The 25,698-nt window shown below is 40.9% G+C and overlaps 1 protein-coding gene across 4 annotated transcripts in view; it reads right to left on the bottom strand.

Annotated features, from left to right (window-relative positions):
- The window catches only part of LOC106567418 (teneurin-2), a 133,292-nt gene that overhangs the window by 44,621 nt on the left and 62,973 nt on the right, over positions 1–25,698 (bottom strand). For 3 of the 4 annotated variants that reach the window (XM_014136636.2, XM_045693382.1, XM_014136638.2), the window contains exons 2-4: positions 24,315–24,539; positions 11,312–11,534; positions 660–898 (exon numbers count right to left, since the gene is read on the bottom strand). In XM_014136636.2, coding sequence (XP_013992111.1) covers positions 660–898; positions 11,312–11,534; positions 24,315–24,539 — 687 coding nt within the window. The remainder of the gene's footprint in view (positions 1–659; positions 899–11,311; positions 11,535–24,314; positions 24,540–25,698) is intronic. The other variant, XM_014136640.2, reaches the window with a different exon arrangement.

Below are 25,698 nucleotides of genomic sequence, written 5' to 3'. Positions count from 1 at the left end.
AGTATCGACTGTGTCCACAGTCCTCTGAGGAGCAAGGCTTGGGGAGCGGCAGGCTCCCTCTCTCAGCCCGGTGTGCGGAGCTAACAGCACGGCTCACTGCCACCCCGCAGTGCTGCGATGACTCGCAATCACCATGGCAGATCTGAACACCGCCGGAGAGACCTCAATGCTGACTATAAATCGTTACCTCGCAAAACAAAATGCCAATAGTAAATATTGTGGGATCAAACCGGCCATGGAGTAAGGATAGAGAAGGCCGAGTGTTCGTACAGCCTTTTCTTTCTATGTGCTTCATCCACGGTCGTGCATTTGTCATGAGCATGAATACATATTCCATCTTATAATAACCAACATAATATGCCAACAGGCACACATGGATTCATTGCATGTCAAATGTCAAGCTAATTATGATATATGTGCAAGGTTCTAGAAATTGCTTTTCCGTGTCAAGTGTCTGTGAATTTTAATATCATTAGTGCGATAGGCCTATGGTATTTCAGTCAACCATACCCTTGACAAGAATATTTTCAGTTGGAATATTTTCCAGTTCATTCCCAAACAGATGAAATGAGGCAAGCCAATCTGATAGCAGATAGCATAACAAGGGGGGCTACAGTACTGTATTGTATTGTACTGTACTGTATGGTACTGTAGCCTACCTATGAAGTAGGAGAGCAGCACGGCCAGCAGGACGGCAGCAGCGATGGCCGACACCGCGGCACATTTCCAGCTGCAGTATTTGGAGGGTTTATTCAGCTTGAAGGAGCTCCTGGAGAAGGCGTTTCTGGGTAGCAGCCGCGGCGGGGGGGAGTAGACGGTCCCAGACGTCAGGGGGTACCCTGGAGACGAGCTGCTGAACAGGGGAGTGGTCCCGGACGGGGTTTTAAACAGGAAGTGCCTACAGCGAAAGAGAGAAAAGGGAAAGGAGAGAGAGAGACAGAGAGAGAGAGGCGGACACGGAGAGTTAGAATCAGCTGCTACACGGTCTCTATTACCAATAGAATGTGCAAATTGTGTTGGAGTGAACAGTAGCTTTCAGAATATAATGAGACATCTGGAGCAATGAAGTGCCCCTCTATATTCCACCAGCAATTATTCACTGGTCATTTACATGCATTGATTTTCTTATTCACGCTACTCAAAGCGGTCTAAGGACTCTGAATTATACAGCTAAAAGCATACAGAATATACAGATTATCTCCTTCCAGACTCCTAGACCGGCATTTGATTATTATGCTCATTATCATCGTCAGTGCTTAGGCTAAGAATAAAAATCAACTGCTTCTTCGTCATCAGCAGTCTAATTTCTACCCAATGTGAAGATTAGTAAATACTGTAGCTAAGTTAGTCTGCTTCAACAGTATGTCTCCCCTAGCACCTCCTTTCCGTCCGGTGCCCAGCTTGGCTACAGGCAGACCCCAGTGCCAGGCCAGTGCAATGCTGGCCTGTGCCAGGTGGGCGGCAGACCCTGCGGGGAGGTCTACGAGGAGGCAGATGGGATGGGGATGAAAGTGGAAGACAGTTGACCGTGCCGCTTTGATGCTGGTCGGAAGCTCTCACAAGCTGCTGCCCCACACTGAACCCAAAAACACTCTCCTCTCAGATCTCGTTCCACAGCTCCAGCTCGGACGGGGAAGGAAGTCCAACCCCCCCCCCCCGCATCAAGCCTCATGGTGTCACTCTTCTCTCGCCTCAAAAAAAAATACATTTCCCTTCTATTCACTCACACACAACAAGAGGACAGTTTCTTCTCCTCTCCTCAACTGGAGAAGCAGTGACTAGATCAATGGTGCATATCTACCAATTACGCATCTCAACTCCTGAGCCGGTGTCTGATCAATCCTAGCAGTAGAACACTGAGATCAACACTAACAGGCTCTCCACAGCCCATCTCTCAACCAACCGAAGAATCGCTGGAGAACACCAAGGACGACTTGTAACAAAAGGTCTGGGAATTACAGTTAGAAATAAGTAGGAAATCTGTCATAGATGTCTGTTAAATCGACTATATGTGTTGTAAAGGGAAAGAACTCTTATTTGAAGTAGGTAGGGGGGAAGCAGCAGAGAGAGTAACAAGTGGATTGACCGTCAATCCTCAATTCACTGGTTTGGTGGTCTGTGTCCAAATGAGAGCGTCAGCTCAGAAATAATAATTTCATGGGGCGAGAAAGGAACAGAATGACTTAGATATAAGTGAGAGAGAGAGAGAAAAAAAAAACAGGTTGGACGCACAAACAAGCTGTAGGAGGCGTGCGCACATAACTCAAGGCCTTTACCTCGATGTGTCTCTGTCAGCCTTTACATTTGTGATCAGGCTTACATTTGGGCTTCACGTGCGGGGCAAGGTCAAAATGTGAAACCTGCTCAAGGCAACAGCCTGTTTTCATAGCCATGATGATTGTGCGTCGGCATTCCCCACCCTGGAACAGTGACGATAAAATGGGCTGACTCGCCTGTCTACCCGATTACCAGTCAATATCAAATGATGGCCAGCTGATGACATCAACTAATCCCAAGGTCTGCAACATGTGACCTAATAATCAACATTCAATTCACTCTAAGAACCTCGTGTGAAGTGAAATAAACACCTCGAGGAATGGTTTGTCCGAACATAATATATTGAATATACTGTACTGTATATGGCTGTATAGCGGCAATCAAAGGGAATAAATAAAAAAACATGTTTGATGTATGGTTGTGTTAAATATGCGTTCAGCCAGCTGGCCACTATGGTTCATCGGAGTATCATCCTCTACACCTCCTCCTCAGTATATAATAAAAGGGATGAAGACAGTGAAAAGAGGTGTCACCGCGGCGACCTGAGAAGGTGTTACACTTGGAGAGGAGTGACCCCCCCCCAGCAGCCCCTCCTGACGGCTGTGTACGTATACTAATGAAAACATGGCTGAGGTTAGCGCCCTGCCCCTTACTTTGGCCTGCCCTCCGACGCTGCCTGATTAATGACTTGTCCCTTGGTGACAGGCAGGCAAGCACGCCGGCGGCTGGCCACGGCCATCACATCACACCGTGTTAGTGGAGAGAATATCCTCTCAACTAGACGCATGTTAATTGCACCATAGCAGGCAGCAGGTAAATTAATCCATAAATCAATCATATTTTATCCACCAGGGCATGAGTCATATAGCCATCGTCAGAGACAGCTTTGCAAAGCAAAACAGAGATAGTATAATGACTTTGGCAAGCACACACCAGATGAGATGGATGATATCACAGTTGATTATGTGTGGGTATTACCACCTGAATTAAACAACACAATATTCTCACAACATACTGTAGAGAATGTAATATTCTCTCTCCTGACATGACAAAGAAGGCTGTTTTGTATCCAAATCGGTCAATAGTGAAAATGAATGCTATTCAGCAGTTATTAAAATGCCACTCTAGCTTAAAATGACATTCAGTTCACATGCCTACTCTGACTTTAAAAAAATGAAATCTATTTCAATGTGATTATAGGACAAAATGAGCCTATAATAAAAAGGCCTTCATGCGTTAATTGCTTTAGTTACACATATCATATCAAATACATGCTTGAGTTGCATATTTTCAAAGAGGAGAGCCAGCATCAAAGCTGCATTTGAATAAGGACACACAAAAACCAGCGAATTTCTTTCAGGTGAGCCTTTCTGCCTTTTTGTTTATTTATTTTATCCAGATGTTTGTCTATCATCCTTTTAAATAGCACTTATGGTGATAGACTTTTCTTTCCTTCCTGTTCCTGTTTGTAAATTGGCCACAACATGCCACTCAGAGGGGTTTATCCCACACAGACAGTTTAACAAAACCACAGATGAATACAAACCAAGCCAAACAGAACAAAACAAAACAGCAAGACAAAACTGTGTTCATAGTCTCTCTTTCACAGTAAACACTTCTCTCATCCTGAGGGAGGGCGTGTAAAGCCAGTGCAATTAACGAGTAAATGGAGATTTTACAGATAATGAACAGGAATTCAACTGGAGTGTAGCTCTATTAGTATTCTACCAAACATGCCAGGACATAATGGTAAAGCTATCAAGGGAAACAGAAATTTAGCATAAGAATTTATGTAATGAACCCTGTTTGGGATTCAAGTCACGGAGGGCTGAACTGTTGGAGGTTCTGGCTGTGTCTCTCTCAATACCAATACTTCCAGAGTATCAGGCAGGCAGGGCCAGGTCTGTCTGCAAGGTGCAGCCACGGCAACACATTGAGCTGGGCGCTAACACACTGAACCATCCTGACGCTGCCGGACTCAGTCAAAATAATCCAATAAAAAGCAACATCAAAAGGTTCGGGAGTTGAATCCCCCTAGCACCATGGCTTTTTAAGGAACCACAAAGTCATTGACTTTATTGTGTTTTCCCCGACTAGTTTTTAAAATGTATGTACTGTGTGTATATATGTAATTTTTTTAACTGTCAAATCAAAAAAATCACTCAATCAACCTTTGAAGACAACAAAACAACGAAATCTGACAGGACAGCAACCACAATGCCGCAGTTGAACACACAGAAAAACATGTTATATAACTAACCCATCCATTCTCAGAGGATGTCTCTCGTAGACAGAGCTCACATTTAAAAAAAACTGGGTCTCAGTGGGGTTGAAACAGAGAAAAAAAGGCATTTGGAAATTGAACAAGCTACAAACACTACCATTTAACATGGCTACCATTAATAGTGCATCATTAATTTCAATAAACATGCCATAAACATGCAAATACAGCACCAGTGTGTACCATAATAATCAGCGGCTTGGTCTTCATATTGCAGGAGCCATACAATATGGGCTTTCACGCTACGTTGTGAGCATACAGTAGTAGGGCTAATATATACAGTAATAGGGCTCATACATGCAAATTGGCTAAATACAGGCTATGCATTCTGTTGTTGAGAATATAGGAGGAACACCTATAGGCCCAAAGCACCATTGCACAGGTGGCCACTACTCGCTACACTTTGTGATTTTTATCTCCCCCAACCCCGTTTAATTTCAGGGCTCCTCAGCAGAAATCGACTGCTGGAGGAGGACATTCAATCTGCAGATAGAGAGAGAGGAAGAGAGCGAGAGAGAGAGAGAGAGAGAGAGGAATGGTCCAGCCTTCTCAAACAAGCCCATGGGGATACAGGGAGAGAGCAGACCGGGCAGCGACTCAGCTCACCTCTCAGGATAATGGATTTTTTTATTATTTCATTTCAATTCCCCATTTCTGGAATGTGATGAGACTGGACCCTAGAGTGTGACAGTGTTACAGTGCCTTGCAGAATTATTCAGACCCCTTGGATTTCTTCACATTTTACTGTGCTACAAAGTGGGATTAAAATGTATTTAATTGTGAAAGAAATTGTCAACAATGTACACAAAATACTCTGTAATGTCAAAGTGATCATATATCTTTTTTTAAGATAAATAAAACATTCATAACTAAAATACAGTCACTGCATAAGTATTCAGACCCTTTGTTAAGGCAAGCCTAAATTAGTTCGAGAGTAAAATGTGGCTTGACAAATCACAGAATAAATGACATGGATACTGTGTGAAGTAATAGGGGTTGACATGATTTTTGAATGACTAAACCTTCCTCTGTCCCCCATACATACAACCTCTGTAAGGTCCCTCAGTCAAGTATTGAATTTCAAGCACAGATTCAACTACAAAGACAACGGAGCTTTTCGAAAGCCTCTTAAAAGATGGTCAGTGATTGGTAGATGGGTAACAATAACACATCAGGCATTGATTATCTCTTAAGCATAGTCAAGTAAATAATTATGCTGTGGATGATGTATTAAACCACCCAGACACCTCAAAAGATACAGTCGTCCTTCTGAACTGAGCTGCAGGACAGGATTGAAACTGCTAAGGGATGTTACCATGAGGCCATTTGTGATTTTATAACAGCTACAGTTTAATGACTGTGATGGGAGAAAACTGAGGATGGATTAAACAACATTGTAGGGACCTAAATGACAGAGTGAAAAGAAGAATACAAATACACAGAAAAATATATATTCCAAAACATGCAACAAGTCACTAAAACACAGCAAAGAATGACACTTTTTGCATAAATGCAAAGCCTTATGTTTGGGCAAATCCAACTCAAAACATCATTGAGCAACTACCTCCTTATTTTCAAGCATGATGGTGGCTGCATCATGGTATGAGTATGATTGACATCAACAAATACTGGGGAGTTTTTCAGGATAAAAAGAAACGGGACGGAGCTAAGGACAGGCAAAATCCTAAAGGAAAACCTGCTTTACATCAGAGACTGGGAGCAGAATTCACCTTTCAGCAGGACAGCTTACCAAGAAGACAGTGAATGTTCCTTAGTAAAGGTCGACCGATTATGATTTTTCAACGCCGACACCGATTATTGGAGGACCAAAAAAAAGCCGATGCCGATTAATCGGACGATTTTTTTTCATTTATTTTTTGTAATAATGACAATTACAACAATACTGAATGAACACTTATTTTAACTTAATATAATACATCAATAAAATCAATTTAGTCTCAAATAACTAATGAAACATGTTCAATTTGGTTTAAATAATGCAAAAACAAAGTGCTGGAGAAGAAAGTAAAAGTGCAATATGTGCCATGTAAAAAAGCTAACGTTTAAGTTCCTTGCTCAGAACATGAGAACATATGAAAGCTGGTGGTTCCTTTTAAAATGAGTCTTCAATATTCCCAGGTAAGAAGTTTTAGGTTGTAGTTAGTATAGGAATTATAGGACTATTTCTCTCTATACCATTTGTATTTCATATACCTTTGAGTATTGGATGTTCTTATAGGCACTTTAGTATTGCCAGTGTAACAGTATAGCTTCCATCCCTCTCCTTGCCCCTACCTGGGCTCGAACCAGGAACACATCGACAACAGCCACCCTCGAAGCATCGTTACCCATCGCTCCAAAAAAGCCGACGCCCTTGCAGAGCAAGGGGAACAACTACTCCAAGTCTCAGAGCGAGTGACGTCACCGATTGAAACACTATTAGCACGCACCCCGCTAACTAGCTAGCCATTTCACATCGGTTACACCAGCCTAATCTCGGGAGTTGATAGGGTTGAAGTCATAAACAGCTCAATGCTTGAAGAATTGCGAAGAGCTGCTGGCAAACGCACAAAAGTGCTGTTTGAATGAATGCTTACGAGCCTGCTGCTGCCTACCATCGCTCAGTCAGACTGCTCTATCAAATATCAAATCATAGACTTAATTATAACATAACACAGAGAAATACGAGCCTTTGGTCATTAATATGGTCTAATCCGGAAACTATCATTTCGAAAACAAAACATTTATTCTTTCAGTGAAATACGGAACCGAAGTCTAAATATTGCTGTTACATTCTACAACTTTCAATGTTATGTCATAATTATGTACAATTCGGGCAAATAAATTACGGTCTTTGTTAGGAATAAATGGACTTCACACAGTTCGCAACGAGCTAGGCGGCCCAAACTGCTGCATATACCATGACTGCTTGCACGGAACGCAAGAGAAGTGTCACAATTTCCCTAATTATAAGAAATTCATGTTAGCAGGCAATATTAACCAAATATGCTGGTTTAATATATACTTGTGTATTGATTTTAAAGAAAGGCATTGATGTTTATGGTTAGGTGCAACGACAGTGCTAAATCATCACCCGTTTGGCGAAGTAGGCTGTGATTCGATGAAAAATTAACAGGCACCGCATCGATTATATGCAACGCAGGACACGCTAGATAAACTAGTAATATCATCAACCATGTGTAGTTAACTAGTGATTATGTGAAGATTGATTATTTTTTGTAAGTTTAATGCTAGCTAGCAACTTACCTTGGCTTCTTGCTGCCCTTGCGTAACAGGTAGTCAGCCTGCCACGCAGGCTCCTCGTGGAGTTCAATGTAAGGCAGGTGGTTAGAGCGTTGGACTAACAAGGTAAAAATCTGTCGTTCTGCCCCTGAACAAGGCAGTTAACCCACCGTTCCTAGGCCGTCATTAAAAATAAGAATGTTCTTAAATGACTTGCCTAGTTAAATAAAAGTGTAAAAAAATTCAAATAAAAAATTGGCCAAATCGGTGTCCGAAAAACCCCCCAATTAATCGGCCACTCCGATTAATCGGTCGACCTCTATTCCTTAGTAACCAAGTTAAAGTTTTGACTTAAATCTGCTTGAACATCTATGGCAAGACTTGAAAAGTACTGTGAGCCATGATCCCCAACATCTTGACAGAGCTTGAATAATTTTTTTAATAATAAAATGGGTAAATACTGCACAATCCAGGTGTGGAAAGCTCTTAGAGATGTACCCAGAAACACTCACAGCTGTAATCACTGCCAGAAGAGGAAGTGTCAACTCTAACATAGCCCATTAGCTGAAAAGGTAAAGGTATCTTGGCGTCGGAGAGAACATTTAGCTGTTTTAAAGGTCATTTTCTGCAATTCTTCAGATGTTTTTCATTGAGCGGAAAGAAAGTTTTGAAGATTTGAAGTTAATTTCCAGCAATTCTATACAGTTTGGCATGGAGTTGAGGGACAATTTTACAGCTTTAAAGCACATTTCCTGCAATTATATGCCTTTTGCCATGGCTAATGCTGTATTCCTCTGCTCAAACAAAAATCAATGGGCATGTGCCCTGACTGTGTAATTTCTATTCGATTGTTAGTTTTCAAACATTGTATTATGAAAAAATATATATAGTTCAATATCTTTTCTGCATGATTTCTATCTGGTTTTGGTCGTTTAAGTTGACAATGAAACTGTTTTTCCATCCCGAAAATTACCACTTAGACAGCCCGCCTAAGAATTTTCTATACAGAAAAACCCCTGTAATTAGTTCCAATGACTGTAATTTCCTCCATATTAAAGGGATGGTTTGAGATTTTGGTAATGCAGCCATTTATCTACTTCCCCAGAGTTGGATGAACAGGAACAGCTAGCACGGTAACTGTTCCTGTAGACAGCCAGTCATTTGGCTAACGCTAGTTAGCATTGGCTCGTGAAACTACCTCTAACTTATTTCATACTGGACGCAGAGACATAAAAACGTTATCCACAATGGTCTTCTGTTGTAGCTAGCTAGCGAAAATGTATTAAAGAAAATGTTGGTATGTGGCTTTCTACTGTAGTCGTGTGCAATATGGTGACCTTACAGTTGATTTGTTCCATTGCAAAAAAAATTGCTTTTCCAAGCCAAACCCAAGTCACTGCCTCCCTGAAAATGGGAGTGTGTGTGAGTGATGTGTGTGTGTGTGTGTGTGTGTGTGTGTGTGTGTGTGTGTGTGTGTGTGTGTGTGTGTGTGTGTGTGTGTGTGTGTGTGTGTGTGTGTGTGTGAGAGAGAGAGAGAGAGAGCATGTGCGTGCTAGTGTGTGTGTGTGTGTGTGTGTGTGTGTGTGTGTGTGTGTGTGTGTGTGTGTGTGTGTGTGTGAATTTACTGTATGAGTTATATTATCTCCAGCAGTGGTATGATGGACAGCATGTCGGGTGGTTCCAGGTCATAGGGTAAAGGGTCAGGCCCCAGATGAAATGTTGTTTTGTGCCTATGAGGGAGACTCTGTAAAGACCAAGCAGTATTAATGGGTGAAACTAAGTAAAAGTGCTAGCGCTGCAAGATGCCCTAGACAGGGGCATCTGAAAGACAAAGAATTATGAACTGAAGTGTGTGAGGTCAGGCCCATATGCCCCGACAGAAGCTATATTAATCTGCCTGCTGAGAACAGGCACTGAGGGGGCAGGGAGAGAGGGAAGAGAGAAGAGGAGAGACGGAAGGGGGGAGAGGAGAAAAGGGCAAGGAGCACTATGGGGAATTGATAGTGAGCGAATAGACGCAGGGTTCTTGTACTGTTTTGTTTTGTGTGTATTTTGCATTTGTGTGAGTGTGTAAGTGTATATAGCTGTCTATGTAAAGTGTAGGATTAGGAAGAGGAAATTGGATTGCTGTCCACAGTAGAAAGGGAAGTCATAAAACCTAATTAACTAACAAACAGTGGTGTAAAGTACTTAAGTAAAAATACTTTGAAGTACCACTTAAGTAGTTTTTTGGGGTATCTTACTTTACTATTTATATTTATGACAACTTTTACTTCAATACATCCCTAAAGAAAACAATGTACTTTTAAAAAATTTTTTTGACATTTTCCCTGACACCCAAAAGTTACATTTTGAATGCTTAGCAGGGCAGAAAATGGTTCAATTCACACACTTATCAACAGAACCTCCCTGGTCATTCCTAAAGCCTCTGATCTGGCGGACTCACTAAGCACAAATGCATCGTTCGTAAAATATGTCTACTGTTGAAGTGTGCTCCTGGCTATCCGTAAATTAAAAAAACAAGAAAATTGTGCCGCCTGGTTTGCTTAATATAAGGAATTTTCAATTATTCATACTTTTACTCTTGATACTTAAGTATATTTAAAACCAAATACTTTTAGACTTTTACTCAAGTGGTAATTTACTGGGCGACTTTCACTTTTACTTGAGTCATTTTCTATTAAGGTATCTTTACTTTTACTCAAGTATGACAATTGGGTACTTTTTCCACCACTGCTAACAAACCACCATACTGGAGATGTTTGGGGAAATGCATGGCCTAAAAACCTGAAAAGCAGCTGAACACAACTCATGCTGCTAGGACACCAGATCAGGAAATACAACCCTAACATCCTGAACACAGCTAACATGATGGAATTGAAAAAAACTGAGTTCCTATAGTAAAACTGATTTCCTCACTCAGTAGAGGCATGCTGGCTGTGACCCAGGCGCCAGGCTCCATTTTGGAAAGGAGGGAACAGGCAGGTAAAGGCGCCCGGCGGTAGCAGGAGTAGCAGGAGCTCCTGGTAAATAAAACATCTGAGAGACACGCCCTGTAGTCCCGGTAACATGAATTGTGCATGCGGAGTGTTTGGAGTGTGATCTGGGAACATAGAGGAGCGACTCACAACCCAGCAGGAGCACGGCAATCACACACCAAACAAAAGACAGAACAGAGGGGGAGAGGAGGACACCAGCTTCCATCTACCAGAACACCAGAGAGAGAGAGCAGCAGGCAGGGCCTCTGCCTGTGTGCCAGTATGGCTGTGTGTGAAGATAGGCAACAGCAGGAGGGGATGTTAAGTTCAGAGCTCTAGCAGCTGGGCAGAGGGCACCCACAAACCTGACCAGAGCCTTTAGGTTTAAGGTAAAGACCTTTGTCACTTGGATAAATACAGCCAGCTGTACAGTACCAGGAGCTGATAGGAAGCATAAAGTGTTCCTGTCCCTCTGAATAGGGAGGGTGTCCAAACATGAATGGATAGCAAGCAGGCAAGCAGTGTGACTGACCTGGTCTCCAGGGGCACGCTGCTGTTCAGCGCCCAGCTTTCCTGGAGCTGGACTGACTCTGGCGTGGAGGGGCCCTCCCCGGGGGCCGCCGAGGGGGCATGGTTTGGGCCGCGGCGGCTGGCCAGGGTGTTGCGGTTCAAGGAGTTGGCCGACGACTGGTGGTGGTTGTGAGGAGGAGGGAGCGGCGGCCGCAGAGACTGACTGTGGTGGTTGTTGGGAGGACCTGAAGGAGAACACAGGAACAAATTAGGGCTTATTGTTTGACAGGAATGGTGTTCTAGCGCATAGTGTATATTTCAGTTGTTATAGCCTTGGCGGGGGCTTTATAAATGTGTACTACTTCACAGTCTGAATTGACTGATTTAATGAAAGCATTATCCATTGACAGTGATGTATGTTTGGATGCTTTACTTTCATATAGAATGTGTTACAAATTGCTTTATGAGAACATGTCAGATCCAAATATAAAAACACCTCTGAAGAAATAACTAAAATTGTACAAGTATAATATTTTACAGACTAAATCCAACCTCCTGTAGAGTGACCAATTCACCTTATTCATTCCATAACTAAAAAAGGGAAACATTTATGAAAATTGAAAGCTGTGAATTATAACTTTGTGAAAGTTTAAAATGTTAATTATGATTAAAACTATCCAAATATTGGAATCAAGTGTTCTTAACTTTTAAACCTTTAATCAAATAATATGATACAAATACTTGTATGCATTTATGTAGCAGCCCTAAATCATTCCATTTAATTAAAAGATAATGAAAAGTAGGTAAATACTTCCGATTTTGGCAAATGAGATTTAAATCTCTAAATTAAGGTATTAGAAAATATCACTAATTACTCAAGTCTAAAGAGAAATATATGAACGATTCTAATTTCTATCTACAGATACTGCATGATACAGAGAACAAATTGTGTAGCAACATGAATAAAATCTTCGCGCTTCCACCTCCACACATTCTTTACAAAGCCTGCGTGACGGACTGATCGGACAATGGCAAGACATCAATGAATCAACATATTCCTCAAAAAGGGTAAAAAGAAAAGACAATATATACTTCTTCCATGATGCATTAACAGTCGTACTGACTAAAAGGCAACGCCTACTGTATAAAAAAAACACACAAATACATACACTGAGTGTACAAAATGACATAGACAGACCTGGTGAATCCAGGTGAAATAATGATCCCTTATTGATGTCACTTGTTAAATCCACTTCAAATCAGTGTAGATGAAGGGGAGGAGACAGGTTAAAGGAGGAATTTTAAGCCTCGAGTCAATTGAGACATGGACTGTGTATGTGTGCCAGTCAGAGGGTGAATGGGCAAGACAAAAGATTGAAGTGCCTTTAGAAGTGGTATGGTAGTAGGTGCCAGGCACACCGGTTTGTGTGTGTCAACAACTGCAACACTGCTGGGTTTTTCACGCTCAACAGTTTCCTGTGTGTATCAAGAATGGTCCACCACCAAAAGGACATCCATCCAACTTGACACAACTGTGGGAAGCATTGGGGTCAACATGGGACAGCATCCCTGTGGAACGCTTTTGACACCTTGTATAGTCTATACCCCGATGAATTGAGGCTGTTCTGAGGGCAAAAGGGGGTACAACTCAAGATTAGGAAGGTGTTCCTGATGTTTTGTATACTCCGTGTGTATTCTCCAACGGGTTACTCTTTCCTTTCCTTGTACAATTAATTTCAGCTATTGAACATTTCAGGAGTAACAAAAATATCAGTTACCCATACAGTATGTAATGTCAACATTGTAAAAAACAGTGGGCCTACCTGATTACGTACACAGCACTGATAACTGAAAGAACGAGAGTCATACCAAGACCTAAGACATGAGCTAAGAAAGGGAGAGGCCCTTTACACAAAACGTCTTGTGAAAAGAGGAGAAATGAAAAAGGGATTGGGCCGAGCTGAGATCAGTCATGGTTTGGAGGGCCAGGGTGTGTAATCTCCCACACCACACTGTGTAAGAACTGGAGAAAGACCCAGTGCTACAAAAACCCACAGTTCACAAAAGCTGCGTTTGGACTGCAGGGACGCAGGGAACAATCTGAGCAGCACAATAGGGCTGAGAGCAGTGGATTATAAAGTGTGACGTGTCCATCAAAGCACCACTCCACACTACAGCCCTGGCTAAACACAATGGTATTCTGGTACTAACCCTTTAATGTGCTCTGATAACCTTGGTCGGGCTCTGATCTAATGCTTCTTCCACTGTTTCCCCCTGTAAACTGCCGTTCAAACTCAAAATCGAGCTGACAGCCATGGGAGGTTGTTTACCAACCCTCAACAGGTCTGTGGGCACACAAAAGGACACACAGTCAGAGGCCTCAGTTTCTAACCTTCAGTAACGACATCCCTGTGTGAAACAGTGGAATCCCACAAACACAATGGCCGGCTCCTCATCTGTTTAAATATACTGCCGAGATCACAGTGGAGATCTGAGCAGGGGGGTTATCAAAGTCCCTTCTGTAATACGCAGATTACAGCATTCTGCAGCGTGCTGGCCTTTATTAGTCTACTGTACTGTGTGTTTAATAGCTTTAATACAAAGGCCTTCTAAGAAGGAATGAATGTCTTTTGATCTGCCTTGGGGCAGAAGGTAGCCTAGTGGTTAGAGCGTTGGGACAGTAACAGAAAGGTTGCTGGATCAAATCCCCGAGCTGACAAGGCAAAATTGTATCTTTCTGCCCCTGAACAAGGCAAGTAAGCCACTATTCCCAGGTAGGGCATCACTTTAAATAATAATTTGTTCTTAACTGACTTGCCTAGTTAAATAAAAGGTTTAATATGTATTTTTTTAAATTAAGTTTAAGATCACTTTATTGGTCAATAGCACAATTTGACTTCCGCTTTTAGCTCAACCCTTCCGAAATACACACATACAGGTTTGGAGAGGTGCATGGGGCTGCCACACTGGGAGTCTGAGGTGCTGGGATTTGATACCAGCAACCCTCCGGTTGCCAGCTCACTTCCCGCTCTGACAATGGATTTGAACCGGCAACCCTCCAGTTACCTGTCACAGCCAGTCTTTCCACAGAGGATCAGCCCTTCCACTGTGGCTCAGTACTAATATCTTCATACCTATTTAAACAACATACGCCATCGTAAAAAGACAGTTGTGCTGCACAGTAGAGGAATGGCAGGGCACCTACAGTTGAAGTCGGAAGTTTACATACACCTTGGCCAAATACATTTAAACTCAGTTTTTCACAATTCCTGACATTTAATCCTAGTAAAAATTACCTGTCTTAGGTCAGTTAGGATCACCACTTTATTTTAAGAATGTGAAATGTCAGAATAATAGTAGAGAGAATGATTTATTTCAGCTTTATTTATTTATTTCATCACATTCCCAGTGGGTCAGAAGTTTACATACACTCAATTAGTATTTGGTAGCATTGCCTTTAAATTGTTTAACTTGGGTCAAACGTTTTGGGTAGCCTTCCACAAGCTTCCCACAATAAGTTGGGTGAATTTTGGCCCATTCCTCCTGAGAGAGCTGGTGTAACTGAGTCAGGTTTGTAGGCCTCCTTGCTCGCACACGCTTTTTCAGTTCTGCCCACAAATCTTCTATAGGAATGAGGTGAGGGCTTTGTGATGGCCACTCCAATACCTTGACTTTGTTGTCCTTAAGCTATTTTCCACAACTTTGGAAGTATGCTTGGTGTCATTGTCCATTTGGAAGACCCATTTGCGACCAAGCTTTAACTACCTGACTGATGTCTTGAGATGTTGCTTCAATATATCCACATAATTGTCCTGCCTCATGATGCCATCTATTTTGTGAAGTGCACCAGTCCCTCCTGCAGCAAGGCACCACCACAACATGATGCTGCCACCCCCGTGCTTCATGGTTGCGATGGTGTTCTTTGGCTTGCAAGCCTCACCCTTTTTCCTCCAAACATAACGATGGTCATTATGGCCAAACAGTGCTATTTTTGTTTCATCAGTCCCCATGTGCAGTTGCAAACTGTCGTCTGGCTTTTGTATGGTGGTTTTGGAGCAGTGGCTTCTTCCTTGCTGAGCAGCCTTTCAGGTTATGTTGATATAGGACTCGTTTTACTGTGGATATAGATACTTTTGTACCGGTTTCCTCCAGAATCTTTACAAGGTCCTTTGCTGTTGTTCTGAGATTGATGTGCACTTTTCGCACCAAAGTACGTTCATCTCTAGGAGACAGAACGCGTCTCCTTCCTGAACGGTATGACGGCTGCGTGGTCCCATGGTGTTTATACTTGCATACTATTGTTTATACAGATGAATGTGGTACCTTCAGGCGTTTGTAAATTGCTTCCAAGGATGAACCAGACCTGTGGAGGTCTACAATTTTTTTTCTGAGGTCTTGGCATGATGTCAAGCAAAGAGGCACTGAGTTTGAAGGTAGGCCTTGAAATACATCCACAGGTACACCTCCAATGGACTCAAATGATGTCTGTTAGCCTATCAGAAGCTTCTAAAGCCATGACATCATTTTATGGAATTTTCCAAGCTGTTTAAAGGCACAGTCAACTTAGTGTATGTAAACTTCTGACCCCCTGGAATTGTGATACAGTGAATTATAAGTGAAATAATATTTACCTGTAAACAATTGTTGGAAAAATTACTTGTGTCATGCACAAAGTGGATGTCCTAACCGACTTGCCAAAACTATAGTTTGCTAACAAGAAATGTGTGGAGTGGTTGAAAAACGAGTTTAAATGAGTCCAACCTATGTGTATGTAAACTAGCCTGGTGGTTAGAGTGTTGGACTAGTAACCGAAAGGTTGCAAGATCAAATCCGTGAGCTGACAAGGTAAAAATCTGTTGTTCTAACCCTGAACAAGGCAGTTAACCCACTGTTCTTTGACTGTCATTGAAAATAACAATTTGCCTAGTTAAAAAAAAAACCAAAAAAACAACTGTAGCTGCACTGCTGTTTTAGTAGTGGGGGCAGCAGATTTTTCAGAATGGATGACATGGTGACTTAACCCTGCACAATAAAGAGATGCAGCAGGGTGGAGGGGTGCCTAACACAGCACCACACATGATCACACACATACAGAAAGGAACAACATCAGCCAGGCAGAACAAGTGCACTCACACAACCTATCCCCGGAGAATTATGCCTTTTCTCTTTCAGCCTGTAAGACAATCATTCCAATTCCAAACAAAGTCCTATGAGGAGCAAGAGAGGCAAACTAGAAATTAGCAAATGAGGATGCAAACTTAATAACAGGCAGCCATGTTGGTAATTACCTACTCCATGGGTATAGAATGAAGAAACTTCTAAAAGGTTAATTGCTTTTCTGTCAGCAAGGCAGCTCCTCGCTACAGAGTGGCAGAAATGGAAATTGAGAGCGTGTCTGTTTTCTTTATATGAATCAGAAAAAAAACGTATATTATGTTTACTGTAAGAAATATGTATTACCCCCCCCCCCAAAAAAATTGCTAAATTCTAAAAAAATTAATAAGTCATGTTTTCATTAAAAACAAAGATTTATGGCAAGATTTATCCAAGTAAAACTGGTATCAGCCAAGCTGCAGCAACATCCATATGAGCATGACTGAAGCTTTGTTCTGTAGCTTTAAATCTCATCCTGCATCATAAGCTCCTTTAATGTAAAAACTGTTGGGAAACAGCACTGAGCTGTAGTTCCACCCATAAAATGACATTCATTTTCCCCCTCTATCCTCTACCTCCTCTTGCTTTTCTAAATGTGTTTTTATTTTCATTTTCTTCCCCGTCATTTAATAAGAGAGCTGATTCATAAAATTGAGTTCTAATTTACTGTGCAAACCTAACAGTATGCAAAAGACACCTCAATAAAACACAGAGACGTTGTTTTAGTATCATTCCTGAACAAAAACTGGACGACAGCTCAAGCCAACAAGACTCAGTTTAAACTTGAAAATCACTGTTTGAACGTGAAAATCTGCTCCAACTGAATGCTCTCTTTAAACAGGATGGGAACAGAGGAAAACACAAACACATGAAATGGTCTACATGCCTATTTGTTTCTCCAATGTTTAGGAGTCCAGGCAAAATAACAATTGCTGTAGATAATGACCCAGGTGTAGAATGTGTTTTATAGCCACCTCAGCTATCAAAGATACATGTAGAGAAAAGAGACAGAAAGCTGAGAGGGAATAAAAAAGGCTAAAAGCAATTACAGTTCAGAGGCAATGCAGGGCGAAATGGAAGCACAGCACAACAGCTTCCCGGGTCCGCTTGTTGTTGTTAGTGGTGCATGGCGATGTTGAAATTACTGCAGCTCAGATTCGCAGGCTACGGGCTAGAATGACAAGGATTAAAATAAATTGCCCAACATGAGCGGTGGGAACCTTGGAAAAACAATACGAGTAAAAGCATAAATGTCAATTTGGAATGATAAAAGACACAATCTAAACAGGGCAGGAGAAGCCTCAAGACAGCGCAAGGTAATAGAAATTGTGATTTTTACTGTGACTCAGCCTGCTTAAAAATAAATGAGGTGGCATGATTGGAAAGGGGGCATTTTTCTGTCTTCCACTCTTTTGTTAGTTCCACCTATCTATCTCTTCACACAAACCAAAGACAGGTGCAAATGTCTTCATTGAAACAGGCCCAAAGGTCAGTGTACTCATGACAGCTCTCGACGCCTCAACTAGTGGTGGACGCCTGCCAAGCTGAATGGGTTAACATTTGGCTTCGGCTGCAAATCGGTAAGAACGGTGTTATGGATATGCAAGACCCAGGATTCAGCTGAGGGTGTCCTGACTTCCTTTTCTTTCACTGCTAGTACATCATATCGTAATGGAGAATGGCAGGATTAGCAGAAGCAGTTTAATAAAAAAAATTCCCAGGGACTTCTGTTCAGTGAATAAACTTTATGTTGACAATTCTGTTGGGCGTTTCCAGAGCGATAGGATGGGTGGCAAAACAGACCCGCAGCAACACCACACCGAGTCAGATCAGTGATCGGCCATGCTTGAGAAGCCGTGGATCGTACCCCTACTCTTCTAAAAGAGCTGAGGATCTGGAACTGCCGAAGGACAGCTCAGTTTCAGAGCGCACTACTTAGCCCTGTCCCCTTGATCTTTTTCTTTCTTGGGGATTTAATTAAAAAGCAAGATTGCAGTACGTTAGTGCAAATGAAATACAGAGACATACTGATGGAGAGAAGAGGGGGGGATGAGAAGGAGGTCGTTTTTAAATATTCAGAGCACACTATTTCTCTGCCTCGGTCACTCATCTCCACTAATTAGACAATAATAACTGTCCAGCAGCAACAGACAGGGAGACAAGACTACTGCACATTCAACTTGAAACCCCTCCAAATCAAATACCCCAATGCTATGAAATTCCATTCATCACCAGAGAGATCTGTGGCATTAATCCAATTTATTAATACAAAATTTAAGACCAGACAAATTAATTTTCCTTTGGTAACAAAGGGTATAGAGAATGGAGTGATCAAACATTCAACACACCACACAAACCTCTAGTGATTTCCCTGCTGGAATGTTTTTCTACTTCCAAAACGCATAGACACCGGAAATCACAAGAGGAAAAAAAACAACAGATGAATAATGCATTGGTAGCATTAGTGCGCTAAGAGCCTGGGTCTTTCCAGGAGTAGCTACTGCGTCTGCCACTGCTCACATCCAGTTCTGGCTAAACCTTCCCAGAGAGTGTGTGGAGAGACAGGCCCCAGCAGGCACACATACAGTGCTGATGCTATCAACACCTCACTTCTCCCCCATGACACCTGAGAATGTGACGGCCTCAGGAAGAAAGACGGAGCGTACACAAGGTGCTAATGCTGTAGCATGGGTTAGCGCAAAAATTAGCAGGAGACTAACAATGCATACCAATTACGCACAGCCGGCACTGGGGATAAGCCACAAGCAAGGCTAAGAGTGGAGGCTTCAGGGGCAGACTATAGGTTTGAAGGCAATGTTTAGCATTTGTTTGGAGAGATTGCAACACTGCCACAATATGGAAGGCATATTATGCATACAAATATGATCATGGGAATGAAAAAGCCGTATAATGTAGAATTTAGGAGCAGGAAACGCAAAAATCAACAGTCGTCCAACTTCAACACACAGTGATTTAAACTGGGATAACAAAATATGCAATGAGGCTAGAGGAGTAGAGGGGACTGATGACTGAGTTGTCACAAGAATAAGGGAATCAGTCGATAACTGAATAAGGCACATGGGCAGGAAATCCAACTGAAATGAAATGTAACCTTAGAGAATAAAAAGCATTGCAATATGAAGGAAAAAAAATGGTTCCTTATCTGTTTCATCATTCAGCTTCTTGGTGGTTGTTGGTGAAAATGTTTCCCTTTGAGAGGTGATTGTACTAGAAAAGTACAGATGAGCATGAAACGACACAATGTGTGCAGATGGCGGGAAAAGTTACAAAGCAGCACATTAGAATGCTTTGTAGAGAACTTTAGCATCCTATTACAGAATACAGTATGTGAATTGTGTGCGCTCTGCATAGAGGAACCTCAATCAAAAACGAAAGCAGGATTCATTATCAGAAACAGGGAAAGAGATGCCAGAGTGGAAAACAACAGGCAATTAAAATATTATTTATTCTATCCAGCTACCTAAACAATGGAGGGGGGGAAAAAAGGAAAAGCACACTTGACAAAGGAGGAGATGCGTTTGAAATCTCAATGGAATTGATGACAAGGAAATCTTTAGATCTGTCATACCTCTAAGAGCTAAAAATACTCCTACGTTCCTTCCATGGAGAACATGAGGGCACAATGTCGACAGTGTTGATACATGTGCCTACCTGTCTAACAATCTGGGTTAATTGTGTTTAGTCGAAAATATCACTTCTGTTCTGACTCCAAAACAGGACGAGGTGAGAAGCAGAGAGTCATATCAAAGCATTTTATACAGCAGCACCAGGGCCATCAACTTCCATAAGGATGATATGCTGGTGATATGCCATTTCATGTCGTAGACGTACCACTTCGTGATACCTACAAGTATTGACACTTCCATGGGAAAAAAAATAATTCTATGGTCTTTTAACTGCCTGACTGACTTTGATAGATTTGATTTGATTTCTTGCATAGATGTTTTATTAACTGCATTGCACGTGATGAGTAAAAGCTGGTATGACATTTTCTAAACAATGTGGATATATATATATAATACGTATTTAGTTGTTTAGGTCAGAAACATATTGATTCACGTATTATAAAATCAATAACAGGAGATAATTTATCTTTTTTGCAATATTTGAATATGTACTTTGGATGTTAAAAGGGCCAATCGACAGCTGAAACAATACAAAAAAGCCTCCATTCCACCTCTGAGTCAGTAAAACGCTGAGGGATGGCTGGAGAAATGGAACCACTCTCAAATTCATACACAGACCTATGGATACAAGGACTGACCATCCATGATATCCAAATGATAGTTTTAACCATGTTTTGAGGTTATACAATGTTTGTTTACATTTGTTATTCATAAACAATCGAGTAAAGCAAGCTTATATTTTGGGATCTGACGGGGTACAACAGTTTAACTAAGCTCATGAGGCATTTATATGTTATATTCGTGATGAATCACTGGGTATATATCATTAATTTATAAGTCTGAATATGAATGAAGTAACTGCGGACTGCCCCTTTAAATTGCCATGGTCAAGTCAATAAAATACAAAAACATTTGCATTATTTTCTCTCTAAACGCATATTTGGACTTTTAAACAAAATACATAACATTTGTGACTACTTCTATTAAATAACTTGCCCTTACTTAACTATGTCTAGTTATTGAAAACGTATGAACAAAATGTAGAATTATATTAATTGTTTTTATAATGCAAACAATTTTAATTACGGTATGTACACCAAATATCGTAATTATGCACTTTTCTAAATTAATTAAATCGGTGAAAATCGAATTGAAAAATTCATCATACCAAGTACTGTGTAAAAACAAAAAGTTTAAATCCTAGTACATAGTTTGACTGTTTTCTTTTTCAAAGTATTTTTACTTACTCCCTGTTGATGTGGTACATGATAGGTGAACAGTGAGAGATGCAATACTCGGTAATATGCAGTACAGCATATTTTAAGAGTAACGCACACATGTTGCACTAGAATACTGCCAGAGCAACATGTCGGCACTTAAACAGCATGAGTACTGAAAAATGGCACATACAGCATCTTCACCAAATTGCTAGCAGCCTCTAGTTGATGCATTTTACTGTTTACAAAACTACTCTGTCTTTCTGTGCCGATTCTTTTCCACATTTAGGCCTAACGCAAATGCAGCATGGAGAAATGTTACACTAAGACTCAAATCTCCAGAAATGCAGCCTCTTTAAGAGCAGAAGGCCATGCAGCAATACATTATCGAACACAATAATTAATAGGAACATCGTACACATAGCAGTATCTGTTGAAAACAAGAACCAATAAACTACCATAATGAAAATCTAATTGTGGATTCCCCAATCAATAACAACCATATCTGTCTTAAGAGGAGTAAACGTTTCACTAACCTATTGGGTGCCTCGCCATGATTGATGTGGCTCCTCTGAAAAGTAAACCAATTTCAGCCCTGATGCAAAGTTGATTGAAATTGGCTATAATCACGTTACTCTCAAATTCTGAACCCCCCCCCAACGGTATTAATAAAGATTTATGGCTGATTAAAGGACAGGCTAATCTAATTAAGACTAGACCTTGTTCCAGCAAAAAAAAACGGTTCCATCTGATTTTGCTAAATCCGATTTTCGTTTATCATATTGATATAACACTTACTGATTTAGATCCATAGAAGAGGAAGGAGGTAGAAGAGGAAGGAGGATGTATTCCCCTATTTCCCATCATGCGTCAGTATGTTGACTTGATTCTATGATTATTTGGGTTATTGGCAGGTATTGCTCAGAGTAGCTTTCCTGATTGCCTCCTCAGAGGGAATGGACTTCACGTGGAGCATTGGGGGTTCAGAAAGAGCCAGAATGACCAAGCACAGAGAATATATATTTTTCTCTCTGAGTTAGTGAGGTGTCACCTCAAGTCTATTCACAGAGGAAAAACACATGACCCCCAACAATGGGAGTCAGTGGCCTTTCAACTCAAAGGCAATGGGATGATGTGGATCAGAAGACAACTTAGGAGAAGGACAGACCCATTTCAAGGAGCAGGTCTATAGCCTGTCGCTACAGTGACTATCTGTTATCTGCTAATCGGCTCCATAGACAGGAACATTTGGTTAATGTAATATTCCTACTTGTATTATTCCATAATGTACTATTACTTTGTGGTACACAGACGCAGTGGGTTGGAAATATATATGTAAAGCCAACGTGACCAATGAGCTATACAATATGTATTCTTTTTGGGATCTGTGCTGGAATTCAAACGTAGGCTACAACGTCACACTGTGTGCATTTCAAAAATGCCATATTTCCGTGTAGGCCTAGGAGTTTTGCAACACTAAAAATATAAACAATACCATGTAAAAATTGCTATTTTTGGACTATTCATTACCTACAAACAAGTGCACTGGCAAGAAAAATACATAGCCAACAGTACACAAATTCATCAAGGGAAAATGTAGTACCAGAACTATTCAACATGAAACCACAAAAGCTGTGCTTCCTAGCCACATTTTAGAAGACATAAATATACAAGTATTACATCTTTAGTGTCGAACGTACAGTCAAAAAAAACATAAAAGAATGAGAGAAATCATCGGAAACCCAGACAAAGCCCCTTCTGTATCTCTGGCTACAAGCAGAGTCTCTGTTTGACATCGCAGTAATCGTCTCCAATCCTTTCCTTCCACCATTCTCACCCACTGAGGAGAATTCAGTCACCTAGGAACTCTCATTCTGAATACTGACGTGATTAGAAAGTAACAGCTGCATTCACGGTGTTTGGAACAAAAGCACACTCAAAGACGCACAATTTTCTTGCTTGTTCATGCTAGCGCAGAAAAAGGCAAAGCAATTACGGGCAGAAAATACAAAAATGAATTAAGTGGGCCTATTTCTTCACCATTCCTAATGACTAATGCTTTTTAATATTGTTTTTTGATAGACATTCACAGTGGGGGGCAGTTTCACAGATTGAACTCATTGAAATGAAATTAAACTCCAAATTCCCTCAATTCAACATCTTTCAAGCATATTTTTGCATTTCAGACTCAATTCAATACTTCTATGTAATACTACTTCAATTTAATAATACTTTATTAAACCCCAATTTATCCATTGTGATATTTATCAATTTCCAAAGCATTGATAAATTCACCAGTTTGCTTTTTTTGAACTGAAAATGAACACAGAACTTCCATTTTATAGATAATATATTCTTAGCCAACTAAAATCTATGCATTTTCTTTAAATACTAATGTACACTAACAAGCTTTCATCATTTTATCCAATAAACCACAGAGAAGAGTGGAAATATAAACCCTAAGTGTGTTCCTCATTGCATATGCAACCAGTCTCACAAGCACAGGTAGAAACTGAGTGAATGATAAGGGATTCATCATTTACTATGGAATGGTAGTTATTAATATGGAAATAATATGTTCTGATTCAAAGGAGCTGCTTTCAAAACTCCTTCCTATTTATGACTTTGGGTGGCATAAGAGCAAATAATTGTAAATTCATAATGACCACTTTCTTTGTTGTGTGAAAAATATTTGGAATTGCAGTATATCAATGAACTCAATCTTAGCATATACATTTGATTTTCTACCTGAAGCGAGTGAGTAATTAAAAAAAAATAGACTGAGGGTCATTATGATTTTAACATTACAAATGATCGTTGTAGAATGTCCTTCACCTTCAACGATATGGCATAATCGTTTACTATGCGCTTACTTTTTGGTTTTAAAACTAAATCTAAACTATTCAGAGATCTGTATCTATCCCTGAACCACAGTGAATAGAGAGAGAGATATTCCATGGTAGATGGCATATCTATGATACTTTACATTGGCTGGGGAAGGTCTTACCCGCAGAGGGGGGCTGGGGTGGAGGTGCGCAGGCCCGGAGTAGGTAAGAATTGGGGGAGAATTCGTCGTCAGGAGGGGGGTCCAACATGACATGGGGGGAGCCGCTGTCCAGCAGGGGCACTTGGCACTCCCTGATGGCTGGGGGGGCAGGATGGGGCGGGCCAGAGGGTGGAGGTGGGGCAGGGGGTAGCAGGCTGGACGAAGGTGTGGGAGGTAGGGGACGACCTGGGGAGCACACACACACACACAGAAGATGGAGGGCACGTGTTACTATGCACACTAGTATTGTAAGTTACAGGAGGACAATAGGCGGCGTCCTCTTTGAACATGAAGAAGTGCTAGAAATTACACAATCTCGTCTCCATGTCAATACAATGCTCTTTTAGACACACTGTCAATCTCTTTCATGGCTACCATTATTCATGTGTTCAAGCGGAGACTGTCAATTCCATCGGCAGCTCAGCCATAAAATAACGATAATGAAAGACGAGAGAAACAATTGAGAAAGAAAGAGATATAGAAAATTGAGAAGTATTACAGGGCTTTCAATTCCTTCAAATCGCTCTGATAACCTTGCTCTTTAATAGTAGCACACTGGAAGGAGGTCAACTTTGATGTCGTATGCAGGCTTTTAAATGAACCATCATGTAAGATATTTTATTTGCCTTGAAATAAGAACTCCTGCGTTTGACTCTGACCTTGAGAAATAAATAGTGAAAGCATATGAGTTTTCATTAGGATTCTTTGACGGTGCAGAATTTTCTTTATTTTGCCATAGTCACGAGGGATCTAGCTCCTTTTTATCTATTTTGCAACCAAACCAGATTGCACTGAGAAAATAACATTGATTTGCATGATTAAGCCTGCAGTAACACTAGAGTTCAGAAAAATGGTTGACCCCAACAGAAAACCCAAGGGGTAGCCTTATGTTTATTTTTGTTTCATCCTAAACCCTTTCTCACATCCTATTTTAGGCCATCAAATATTAGGTTTGTAAAGGGAACTATGTCCACTAACCACAAGTATTTAACTTGTGAAATGGGACATAAACTTGCTTATTAGGACATTTCAAGGAAATAACAAAGGTGATTATATTAATAATGTGTTTTGAGAATGATCAAAAATATATGATCATGCGTGGCCTAGAAATTCCATAAAATACTCATTCTTCAATAAAGACAATTTGTAAGCAAAGTACATTTATTCAAGGCTACCATTTCTCAAAATAATGATTGCTCCATTTTCTGATTTCAGTCAATTACAGTATTCCATTTAATATATTCTGTTTTTCCTACTTATGTCCAACACAGCAATGGAGAAACGAAGGCTGATTCCCTCCAAGGGGTTACTCCCACGCATCCATGGTGTCCTTTTAGATTAGCAT

Source organism: Salmo salar, chromosome ssa13 (assembly GCF_905237065.1).
Source record: "Salmo salar chromosome ssa13, Ssal_v3.1, whole genome shotgun sequence".
Classification (NCBI taxonomy): domain Eukaryota; kingdom Metazoa; phylum Chordata; class Actinopteri; order Salmoniformes; family Salmonidae; genus Salmo; species Salmo salar.
Note: the sequence above shows the minus strand (reverse complement) of the source record. Positions and strands in the feature narration are given on the sequence as shown.